General features: G+C 40.8%; 1 protein-coding gene across 1 annotated transcript in view; it reads left to right on the top strand.

Moving 5' to 3' along the window:
• The window catches only part of CAPS2 (calcyphosine 2), a 53260-nt gene that overhangs the window by 20434 nt on the left and 19691 nt on the right, over positions 1 to 13135 (top strand). Inside the window, exons 6-7 of the mRNA XM_090275654.1 lie at positions 2448 to 2515; positions 3590 to 3709. Coding sequence (XP_090131780.1) covers positions 2448 to 2515; positions 3590 to 3709 — 188 coding nt within the window. The remainder of the gene's footprint in view (positions 1 to 2447; positions 2516 to 3589; positions 3710 to 13135) is intronic.

Genomic DNA, 13135 nt, shown 5'->3' with positions numbered 1-13135 from the left:
AATTGCTTAGACTGATTCTGGTACAGATAGATAATTGTGCCATTTTTTAAATTAAAATAAAATTTTATTTTTTATTTAATAGATGTAGTTTAAGGTTATGTTTATTTTTCATTAAATTTATTGGGATGACATTGGTTAATAAAATTACATAAGTTACAAATATGCAGTTTTATGATACATCATCTTTATATTGCATTGTGTGTCCACCATCCATCAGACCAAGGTGCTTGAAGTTGGAGTCCACTGGCCACCCCAGACACTCCTGGATGATTAATATCTGAGGCACACCTGTGATGGATTGATGGCGATCCAACGTGTGTTAACTCAAAAGTTGGGAGAACTCTTGTTTAGGTAGACTAAAAGATAATAAAGCAATATAGATTTAGCCAGTTACATTTTTATTATCATTGAGGGGAAGTTTAATATATATTTTATTTTGGTCATACTCATTCAGAATGACTGTCTTCTGAACTGACAGCAATGTGTAATTAATCTCATCCAGGTAGACTGACCTTTTTGTGGATGTCCCAAGTTGCTAACTTGTCATACATAGTTCTTTTACTAAAACCACATATACATTCTTTTCTATGCTTATTATTTTTAGATAGTTATGCTTAATAGAATAAAGAGTATTAGCAGGATTATTCTCAAAAATAAAGCAGCTATTTTATAAGGCAAAATAGTGTCTCAAATAAGGCTTTTTTTGATATGTGTCTAAAGTTATACTTGAAATGCATGTCACTGATACATCCTTAAGGTCCATTGGGTATTGTTCCTAATATGATCCAAAGCCATCTGGGTGTTAGTGGCTTTCTTCTCCTTACAATTACTTTATTAGTGGCAATATATATGTATATATATAAATTCACTATCAAGTACACTTCCCTTAATTGCGGAAGCACTCATTTATCTGTGTTTTTCAAGGAAATGTTTATGGAATTTAACTGTGAATGCATAAAAATTTAGTATTTATTTATTTTTTAAATGTAGGTGGCAACTTTTTAATTTAATTTTAACTACTTAACTAGATAACAGAAGTACTGAGTGTGTGGTTTTTATGTTCATATTATCTAGTTTGCTTGACAATTTTCAATGGTATCAGATTCTTTGCATCAGTATGATTTCTGTTTCTAATCTGCTTTATATTTACACAGAATTCTAAATCAAAGTGCCTAAGGGTGGTTCTAACCTTTTCTACAAAATGTAAGCCACCATAAATGTCAACAGTTAAGGTGGGCTTTCTACATGGGCTCTATATTTATTAATCTAATCTCTTTTGCTTGCTTCTGGGTTTTACATCTGTGTTCTGAATGATCTGTTTTTGTACATAATTTCACATTTTAGTCAGTGTCCACCTTCTGAATCACCCTTTGATATAAAATGTACCTTTCTTACCTATAAGTTATGCAGTTCTTCTAACTTTAAAAAATATCATTAAAAATCATTATAAAGTATCACTAGCTTAAGAACACAAGATACAGTTATATATTAAATGATACGAACTCTATATGGGGCATATTTGGATGTGTAAAGTAGATACATTAAATTTCCACCAAACAAAAATCTAAATTCAATTAGAGACTGACATTTAAATGATTGTGCTCAACTTTTCCTGGTTTCTTAGGAGTTTCTACCTTTTGTTTCTATAATATGTCTTTAGTTATTCTTATTTGAATTTTGTATTGTATCACTTTTAAATAGAGTACTTTCTCTAAAGTTACAAAGACTCTTAAGCAATACTACCTTACTAGATTTCATTTATTGGCATGATCAATGGGGATGGATGACAGTCATTTACATTCTAAAAACAGAACAAGTTTGAACTAACCAGGAAAATGAGGACAGATTCATAATTGGAGAGCCAGGATGACAGATAGTGGGAGGGGAGAATTTAGGGTGTGGAGGGATTGAGCAAAAAGGAAAAAGGGCTCATGGACATGACAACAGTTTAGTGATTGCTGGGAGTATAAGGGGACTAAATGGTACTGGAAAAATACAATAAAGATTAAATTAAAAAATAGAAGAAGTTTTATTTGATTTCTTAATTTTTTAACCTCTCTTATTTACCCTTCAAAAGAAACATTTTAGTGATTATAGTTATATGGTAATCTAATTGGAATTGAGTGATTACACATCAATTTGCTGTGGTGTAAAGTGTAGTAAAGATAATTCTGGAAAAGCAAAAAATATTATGAAGATAGTTTAGTCAAAACACTAACTGAGAAAAGTTGATCAAGGATTATTAATGGATTATAGGTGTAGAAAATATTAGTGTTATTTTTAATATTTGGGGCTTTTTTTGTTTTTAGATGTTTATAGGGTTGAATGATTCCAATTCAGTTTCAGCTTCCTGTACTGTGAATGGTTTATATTTTAGGACTCTTGTGTTAACTATAGTATTATTCTGCTTTGTGGACGGTGAGGTTTTCTTTATTTTCTCTTCTCAGGAAATAGTGGCTACTGAGAAGAAGAAACAGACTGTTGAGGAGCAAGTGATGATAGACTACCTATCTAGGTGAGAATTAGTCTGGTAATAGAAATGCATTCAAGAAGTTTTCATTACTTTTCTTTTTTTTTATGCCTGGCAGCCTATATCCTTGGTCAATCAACAAGTTGCTAACTTGGACATTCCCAAACTTTCTCTATTCAATGCACTTACAGTGTTTTAGTACTTTTTTTCACAGTACTCCCAGGCTATTAGAATTACCCACCAGTTCTGTTTTTTTTTTTTTTTTTAATACTTTTGTCTAAACAACTTAATGAGTGTTTACTTCTTAAGAATTTAGTGGCTATTTGAAAAAATAATATTAATGGGATGACTGCACCATTGTGGGCACTGAGAGTATCTCAAACCTTAGAGCTGTATAGGATGCTGCGGTTCTCACTTTCTGTTTCAGCTGGTACTTGGTTTTTATCACAGGGCTGTAGAAAGCTGAGCTTTGCAAAAATGAGACATCATTGAAGGGGTGCATCTTATTGAAACTGTGAATTACTTAGGGCTAGTAATCATGTGGTGTCTAATAAATATCAAATACTGTTGTTTTCTTCCAAAATTAAAAAAATATTTTTCAGTGTCCCTGGGAGTTTTCTGGGGCATCCCAGAGTGACTTGGTGTTCAGTTTGGAAACTGTGGGACTACGTATACAAAGTATGAAATATAATCTAAGTTTAATAACCCTTAGAAAACTAAAGTTTTGACACCTGCTGAGCTAAATTGCACGATAACATATAAATACTGCAAGATTTAAGAAGTAAAACTTCAGTTTAGCATTGAAGAAAATTGTTTCATTAGGTGGCAAAAAGAATGATATTCTACATGTATGTTTTTCAGTAACTTGTTTGAAATAATTATACTTACAAGCTTCAGTGTATCTCTTTTCACTATCTCATGAACTTACTTTATTAATATTTCCACTCCCACCATGCCACCACAAGGTGATTATTCATTTACTATCTGACAGATATGTAATTCTGATAGCGGTGAAAATTTGCATTCGTATCTGAGCTTTTTCAACTGCTTACAAATACGTGAATGCTAGCACAATAGATTATCCCATTTAATTGTTGAACTTTGCATTTTGCTGTATAGGGCTGTAATCAGTGATCCAGAACAAAACTTAACCACTGAGAAACAAGATAGTGCTTTTATCATTCCTGATTCAAACATAACACCTCTTCGATTTAGAAAAAGAACACTGCATGAAACAAAGTAAGAGTTTACTTATATAAAATGAGGATGTAATATTTACACATGTATTATTTAAAATGTTGTTTTGTGTCCAACTGAGAAAGTTTTTGCTTTTTCCTCTTTAAAGGGAAGTGGATTTTTGGAGGTTAGATGCTAGTCCTCCCACTTGAATTTATTGAGGTAACAATTGCCCTTCAGGTTTTCTACTTGTAATTTAGGAGTAACAGCCACAGCCTTAGCAGATAATTAATATATATTTCCTTTTGTATAAAATGTATAACATATTAACTGAGACATTGATATATACACAATACATATTGGTTGAATCTCATTGATATATAATACATTCAAAATTAGTGTTGTTTAGAAGTAATTATTATTTTGCATTTTACTTTGTAGTTTATAGAAACTTTAGATTGATATGACCTTTCAGTCCTCTGGTGTATTTCACTTTAATTTCTCAACGATGTCATTGCCTATTGACATCTAACCTCATATCTAATAGATAAAATCTGCCAGTTCCTGCAGTAATTCTTTTATATTTTCAGACAACTGTAATTGTTGGGCAGCTAGTGTCCTATAACTTTTATCTTTTTTCTTATTCTTATTTTCTTGAAGCTTTACTTTCATAACTTTAAATACTTGAATGTTTCATATATTATTTTTTATTGCAGCTATAACAAATGACCACAAACAGTATCTTAAAATAACACAAATTTATTCTCTTACAGTCTAGAGGTCAGAAGCCTGAAATCAGGATCCTGACAGGGTGCATTCCTTCTGGAGGCTTCAGGAAAGAATTTGTTTCTTGCCTTTTCAGATTCCACACACTGCCTTCATCCTTGGCTCTTGGGCCCTTCTTCCATCTTCAAAGCCAGCACTGGCTGGTCAAGTCTTTCTGATGTTATCTCACTCTGACACTCTTCTGTATCACATGTACAGTACTTCTGCTGCCCTCTCATTATGACCCATGTCATTGCATTGAGCCTACCCAGATAATCCTGGATAACCTGCTCATCTCCCGATCTTTAGTTACATCTGCAAAGTCCTTTTACAGTATTATGTAAGTTAACATGTTTACATGTTCTGAGGATGAGCACATGAACATCTTTAGAAGGTCATCACTAATTTCTTTTGTAAGGTAAACTTTTATTGAAATAAAACATATGTTCAAAAAGTATACACATTTTAGATGTATAGCATATGAAACTTCACAACCTGAACAGGTCTCTAGATCAAGAAATAGACTGGAACCAGTACCCCAACCCCCATCTTTTGTGCTCTCTCCCTGGTACTATTCACTTCCTCTGCCACAGCAGGCTAACCTTTTTCCTTCTATCATGGATTGTAACTGCCTTGTTATATACTTAGATGAAATCACAAAATTTTGACTCTGTGTCTGGCTTCTTTTGTTCAACATTATGTTTGTGCATTTTATCCATGTTATTAATTGTAGTTGTCATTTATTTTCATTGCTGTACAGTATTTCATTGTATAAATATATCACAATTTATATACAGATGTTGATGGACAGTTGGCTCTTTATGAATAGTGAACTTTTGTACATACCTTTTGGTGAATGTATGTACTCATTTCTGTTCAGTATGTACATAGAAACAAAATCTCTGGCCCATTTGGTATGCACATGTTCAGCTTTAAAAAAATATTGCCAAATAGTTTTCCAAAGTGGTTGTTGCAATTAAAACTGTCACTGGTAGTAGTGAGAGGGTGCTGTTTGCACCATGTATTTGCTCATGCTTGGTATTGTCTATATTTTTTACTTTCATTCTTATGGGGATGTGTGGAAATTATAATTTTTATTTCACTGGAGAATAACGAAGTTTAGCACTTTTAAATATGTCTATTGGTCATCTAAATATATTCATATATGAAACTTCCCTTCAAGTCTGTTGGGTTATCTTTTTCATATTGGTTATGGAACTTGTTCATATATTCTAGTTATAAGTCCCCTTCACTTACCTCTACATTATCTTGATCAGGGTTATTAATTTCAGTGTAGACCAGTTTGCCAATCTTTCTATTTGTTGTTAGTGCCCTTTCTATCTTCTTTAAAAAATTTCTGCTTACCACAAACTCATTGTTTCTCTGACTTATAATGCCATTTATGTCATATATCAAGTTGTTATAAATGCATGGTAGATTTCTAGCCTTTTTTTTTTAAGTATATTTTATTGATTTTGTTGTTACAGTAGTTTCAATTTTTCCCCTTTGCTCCCCTCCGCCCAGTAACCCCCTTCCCTCCAGCAGTCCCACCCCACTTAGTTCATGTCCATGGGTCGTGCGTATAAGTTCTTTGGCTCACCCTTTCCTATATTACCCTTAACTTCCCCTTGTCTATTTTGTACCAACCAATTATGCTTCTTAGTCCCTGCACCATTTCCTCATTTCTCCTTCTTCCCCCACCCCCCACCCCCAGCTGATAGCCCTCCAAATAATCCCCATACCTATGATTCTGTTCCTATTCTGGTTTGCTTAGTTAAACTTTGTTTTTATTTTTTAGATTCAGTTCTTGATAGTTGTGACATATAGTTGATGGAGGACATTTAAGAGATGTTTATTGTTGGGTGAGTATACCCAAGCAGGGTATTGGTAGTATCTGCTTAGAAGGTTACACTGCCAGTTTTCTATTTTAGCCTGTAAATGCTGCCCTCAAGACTGTAAAGGAGGAAAGAGGAAGGACATCTCTAAAATCAGAGAAGGAAAACTCTGACTCCAAAAAACCTCCGCTGCCTTGCGGCATACCTCTTCAGGGGAAAGGCTAAGGGAGTAAACCCCGACAGAAAATCCGGAGCCGGAGTCCCTAAGGCGGTTTGACATTGTAGTCAACACCGGCAACTCCTGCGGCGCACCTGAAGCCAAGCTGTATTGACTTTGTCTTTCCCTTGGACCCTTCAGCTGCGAAGAGAGGGGGGGTCTGCTGCATGGGCAACAGCAGACCCTCCATATCACCCTGCCCAGGCTCTGTAGCTTCAGTTTCACTTGAGAGGACACTCCAGCGTCATTGCAAGATGTCGACTCAACACGGGAGGAAACAGATACCGGTTATAAGCTCATCAGATTGGCGAAGGAAACGAGCGCCAGGGGTTTCCTCTGACGGTGGGAGAGGTCATCGCACCTCACTGGACAGCTACCGTCTCGCCATGGCTCGCCTGCCCCACTGGGTGCGTGGGGATCAGAGAGGCGCCTCTCGAAAAGTGGGCCACAAAACACCCGCACCAGTTAATTCCAAGCAAACAACAAGAAAGAAGCCTCCGGCTCTTCGCCTCGCTAGCTGGAACATCAGGACCATGTGCCCCGGACTTACTGCAGACCTTCCGTGGATCAAGGGTGCCAGGAAAACCGCTGTCATCGATAGGGAACTGGCACGACTAAACATCGACATTGCGGCTCTACAGGAGACCCGGTTGGCCGACAATGGAACTATCAGAGAAACCAACTACACCTTCTACTGGCAAGGGAAGTCTCCGGACCAACCAAGACAGCACGGTGTTGGGTTCGCTGTGAAGAACACGCTTGTTAACTCCATAGAGCCACCCACAGGAGGCACAGAGAGATTACTTACCCTCCGATTGTCAACAACTTTCGGCCCAGTCAGCATTCTTAGCGTGTATGCCCCAACCCTCTGCGCCACCACCGAAGAGAAAGAACAGTTCTACCATGCACTGGACGAAGCGTTATCCAAGATTCCCAGAAGTAACGCTCTCTATCTCCTTGGAGACTTCAACGCAAGAGTAGGAGCCGACCACATGGCCTGGCCCACCTGCCTTGGAAACTTTGGGAGAGGAAAGATCAATGAGAATGGTCAGCGACTGCTTGAGCTTTTGTGTCACCACGGCCTGTGCGTGACAAACACATTCTTCAAGTGCAAAGAGATCCACCAGGTGTCATGGAGGCACCCCCGCTCCCGCCATTGGCACCAGCTTGACCTCGTCATCACCAGAAGAACGGATATTGGCAGCACCCTCCTCACCCGCAGCTACCACAGTGCAGACTGCGACACGGACCATGCTCTCGTGGTAAGCAAGGTGCGCATAATGCCGAAGAGGTTGCACCACTCCAAGATGAAGGGTCGCCCACGCATCAACACCAGTTGTGCCAGCAACCCAGTTAAGACCCAGCAATTCATCAACAAGATGGAAGATGCACTCGGCGAGGGAGTGGCGGCAGATGACATTATCGAATCCAATTGGCCACGTCTCCGCGACGCCATATACAACTCCGCCATTATTGCTTACAGGAACAAAGAGCGGAAGAACGCTGACTGGTACGAGGCTCACTGGGAAGAAATGGAACCCGTGATCGAGGCTAAGAGGAAGGCCCTACTGGCTTACAAGGTCACGCCCACTCCCAGTACACTTCAAGCTCTACGGGCTGCCAGGAACAAAGTCCAGAAGACCGCCCGCCACTGTGCCAACACCTATTGGCTAAACCTGTGCAGAAGCATTCAGGAAGCCGCCGATATAGGCAACACACGAGGAATGTATGAGGGTATCAAGAAGGCAACAGGCCCAATCCCCTCCAAGATCGCCCCCCTTAAGTCCAAGACAGGTGAGGTCATCACTGACCAGGAACAGCAAATGCGGCGGTGGACTGAGCACTACCTCGAGCTGTACGCAACGAAGAACACCGTAACAGACACTGCTCTTAAAGCCATCCCAGACCTACCAGTCATGGAGGAGCTAGACACCCCACCTACTGCGGCAGAGCTCAGCAAAGCCATCGACCGCCTCGCTTGCGGGAAAGCACCAGGAAGCGACGGAATCCCTCCAGAAATCCTAAAGAGCGGGAAACCAGTCCTGCTACAGCCGCTCCACCATCTACTCTGTCTCTGCTGGAAGGAGGGTTACATCCCCCAGGATATGAGAGACGCCAACATTATCACCATGTACAAGAACAAAGGAGACCGCAGCGACTGCAACAACTACCGGGGCATCTCTCTCCTCAGCGTTGTCGGCAAAGTATTCGCCCGGGTCGCTCTTGCCCGCCTGCAGACCCTTGCTTCCCGCGTCTACCCAGAGTCCCAGTGTGGCTTCAGAGCTGGCCGATCAACAGTGGACATGATCTTCTCCCTACGCCAGCTGCAGGAGAAGTGTCACGAGCAGCATAAACCACTCTACCTTGCCTTTATTGACCTCACGAAGGCGTTTGATCTGGTCAGTCGAAGCGGACTCTTCAGCTTGCTACGGAAGATTGGCTGTCCACCACATCTGCTTGCTGTGGTCATGTCCTTTCACGACAACATGCACAGCACGGTGTCCTACAACGGCGCAACCTCTGAGGCCTTCCCAGTCAGCAGCGGAGTAAAGCAGGGCTGCGTCCTCGCGCCTACGCTGTTCGGAATCTTCTTCTCCATGCTCCTCCAATACGCCTTTAAGGACTGCAGCGAGGGTGTCTTCATTCACACCAGATCCGATGGCAAGCTCTACAACCTGGCCCGTCTACGAACCAAGACCAAAGTCAAAGAGGTGCTCATCCGTGAGATGCTCTTCGCCGACGACGCAGCTTTGACATCACACTCCGAAGAGGGACTCCAGCAGCTAGTCACTTGCCTTTCCCACGCATGCAAGGAGTTCGGACTAGCCATCAGCCTGACGAAGACGAATGTTATGGCTCAAGGCACGGGGACTCCCCCATGCATCACCATCGACGGATACACCCTGGAGGTTGTCAACGACTTCACTTACCTCGGGTCCACCATCTCGAGCTCTCTGTCAGTCGACTTGGAGGTCAACCGGAGAATCGCCAGGGCAGCCACAGTTATGGCCAGACTGAACCGGCGAGCGTGGAACAATTCCAGCCTCACTGAGAAAACCAGACTGCGCATCTACCAAGCCTGCGTACTCAGCACTCTCCTCTATGGCAGCGAGACGTGGACCACCTACGCAAGGCACGAAAGGAAACTCAACAGCTTCCACATGAGGTGCCTGCGACGCGTCCTGCATGTCGCCTGGCAGGATAAGGTCCCCAACACCGAGGTGCTGAAGCGAGCCAATATGAGCAGTTTGCATGCAGTTCTTAGCGAGAGACGCCTCAGGTGGCTCGGCCATGTCAAAAGAATGGATGCAGGCCGTATTCCCAAAGACCTCCTCTACGGCGAGCTAGCAGAAGGCAAGAGGATGACAGGGCGCCCAAAACTGCGGTTCAAAGACATCTGCAAAAAGGACATGACACAATGCTCCATCAATCTCAACACATGGGAAGTTCAAGCAGATGACCGCCTAGCCTGGAGGCTCGCGGTCAGGCAAGGTACGTCACGCGCGGAGGCTGCGCGCAACGAGGAGGCGGTCCAGAAAAGATCGAGGCGGAAGCAGCGTCAGCAGCAGCAACAACAGCCATCTGCCTTCACCTGTACCAAGTGCGGCAGGGATTGTCACTCCCGAATCGGACTGCACAGCCATTCTCGGCGGTGCAGATAGACTCTCAGGAAGCTACGCCATCGTCTCTCGAGACGGACGGCTGCCGACGACGAGTTGTGAGTTTGTTGTCATTTTAGTGTTCATAGTTTTGCTCTTCTTTTAAGTAAGTCCCTTTGACATTTCATATAATAATAGCTTGGTGATGATGAACTCCTTTAGCTTCACCTTGTCTGGGAAGCACTTTATCTGCTCTTCCATTCTGAATGATAGCTTTGCTGGATAGAGTAATCCTGGTTGCAGGTTGCCTTTCATCACATTAAATACTGCTTGCCAGCCCCTTCCTGCCTGCAAAGTGTCCTCTGAGAAATCAGCTGATAGTCCTACAGGCACCCCCTGTAGGCAACTCTCTGCCTCTCTCTTGCTGCCCCCAGGACTCTCTCTTTATCTTTCACCTTTGGCATCTCAGTCACGATGCGTCCTGGTGTGGTCCCCTCTGGGTCCAGCTTGCCCAGGACCCTCTGTGCTTCCCGGACCTGTCTGTCCATCTCCTTCGCAAAATTTGGGAATTTTTTTCTCATTTTTTTCAATTTTTGCTTCCTCATTCTGCACTGGTTGACTGTTTTTTTCTTCCTTATGTTTCAAATCATTGATTTGAACCCCGGTTTCCTTTCGTTCACTGCTGGTTTTGTGTGGATTTTCCTTCATTTCACTTAGCATAGCCTTCACTTCTTCTCTTATGCATTTGCTGTACTCATCTATATCTGTCAAACCTGTGAGCATCTTTATTACCAGTGTTTTGAATTCTTCATCTGTTAGGTTGGCTATCTCCTTGTCGCTTAGTTCTCCCACTTGAACCTTGATCTGTTTCCCCTTTTGGGCCATAGTTCTCTCGCTCCTCATTCTGACAGGCTCCTGTGTTTGGTTGCCTCTGTGTCCCAGGTAGAGCTGTCACTCCTGTTATATAAGGGGTGGAAACGTAGGGATTCAACAGTGCAGGCCAACCTGTTTCACCACGTTGTGGCGCTGTATGTGGGAGAGGGGTCTAAGAGGGAACAATGCTGCCTGCCCAGCACTCACCACTTTCCAGGCACTTCTCCCAGGTCTGCACCAGACTGGTGCCCCTCTAGCTGCTGCCCTGGCCATCATGCCCAGAGTGGGTGGGTTTGCAGATGTTCTAAGACCATGGGGGTCTAGCCTTTTTTTTAGACTCATCTACCTGTAATATATTCTTGCACCAATATTATTCTAACTAGTATTGCTTTTTATTAAATACCTGCAGCATGTTTATCTTCATTATTGTCTTGGCATACTAGACTCTTCTCTTTAATAGAAATTTTTGATTTAGGTAGTTTAGTTCTATGAAAATTCTATGCGAATATTGATTAACGTTATTGAATTTATGGATTCCCCCCCCCTTATTCATTATTTCTAGAGGAAGAGGAGAAAATTCTGCTTCAAAGAGTTAGAAGCAGAAAATTGGCCTGTGAAGTACAACGCTTCCTCTTGTCTTTTCCTTGAGAGTCGGTTGCCTGCAGAAGTATGCATTCTGTTCTTTCAATTAAGTTTTAGAAGTCCCTCCCCAATGGGAATGAGTTTAAGTCTGTTTAAGTCTACTGTCAAGGTCTTAGTGTCTTATTGTTGCATTCCTAAGGCATCGTTGCCAAGACTTTATTAATAATAAAATTCATATTTTGGCCTTTATCTGCTTAATTCTTATTTCCGTATTGGTTAAAAACTTGGGTAGATTATTGGCACTTCTTCTCAGATACCTTAAACCCTAACATGGAACTTTCCATTTATAATACAAATGCTTATTTACTTCTTTTATCTTTTCAAGGAAACACTAGACTTCCTGAAGCTATTACTTCAACCTATTACTATTAAACTGAGTTCTGCTCACCTTTGAGAAGCAATACAATGTAATGGTTATGAGCAAGTTTTTTTCTAGCTTTTCCATGTACTAACTGAATGGCTCTGTAAAATTTACTTGTGAAATGGGAATAATAATACTTTAGGGTGTTATTGCAAGCATTAAATGAACCAATACACATGAAAGTGATTTTAATAACAACTAGTGACTAGGACGTTCTCAGTAAATGGTAGCTATTATTAGTGTTATTTTCTTAACATTTAGAATTGTTTATGTCACAGAATGGGCATTCAATAAACACATTAATAGTAATGGATTAAATTGAATTGAGATGTCCAAGCTTTTATGGCTTTAGTCTGTGTTCACAAACTCATTTGGTCCGCTGAGTCTTGTTGGCTGTATCTTATTTATCTTTCATAGAGTCCTAGATTTTATAGAGGTGTAACATTTCAAGATCCCTATGCCCTTGTACTTACTATTTACATTATTGCAATGCTATTATACCTTCAGGAAATATTATAAGACTATTTAGGAAGGTGAATAAAGATATCACTGAACCCTCAGATTTCATAACATAAAGAAGACTGTGGTACAGTGCCAAAGTGTGTGCATTTGGGTTTTCCTTATTATTATTAAACAGAATTTTAACAATAGCAGTCTTTGTAAGATCATTCAGTGCTGTCAGAAGGCCATCAAGATTAAATAATTGATTCGAGGAAATCTCATAGCAAGACTGATTTCAAGGCTAAAAACCTCATCTAACACACTTTTCCACTCTTCTGTTATTTGTGTATGGAATGTTTTGAGCTCCCCCTAACTGAAAACTTGACTGATAAGTGGCTTAACCAAGTCAGGATTTATTTTTCTGTATATAACTAGCTGCTTGGGGGTTATTGCTGGTTTCAGCTCAGTGGTTCAAAGACTGAACAGCTCTGAACTGGCTTCATTGAGAGTTTATTGGCCTTTTTGATGCGATTGCTTGATGGCTATAGTGGCTCCTGGCATCATATCCCAGTGCCAGTCACCACTGTGCTATCTTTGTTCAATATTTACTTGTATAGCATGGTGTTACTATACATTCTAATGTAAAAGTCATTCATGTCTTACATACAATATCTCAGGGTTATTTCTTATGTGTTTGCTAAATTAACAGTCTGAAAAAAAGATGTTTATACATTCATCCTAATGCAATTTGTGCAT

Source organism: Furipterus horrens, unplaced genomic scaffold, assembly GCF_987537825.1.
Source record: "Furipterus horrens unplaced genomic scaffold, mFurHor1.1.pri manual_scaffold_4, whole genome shotgun sequence".
NCBI lineage: Eukaryota > Metazoa > Chordata > Mammalia > Chiroptera > Furipteridae > Furipterus > Furipterus horrens.
This window is presented reverse-complemented; position numbering and strand designations above follow the sequence as displayed.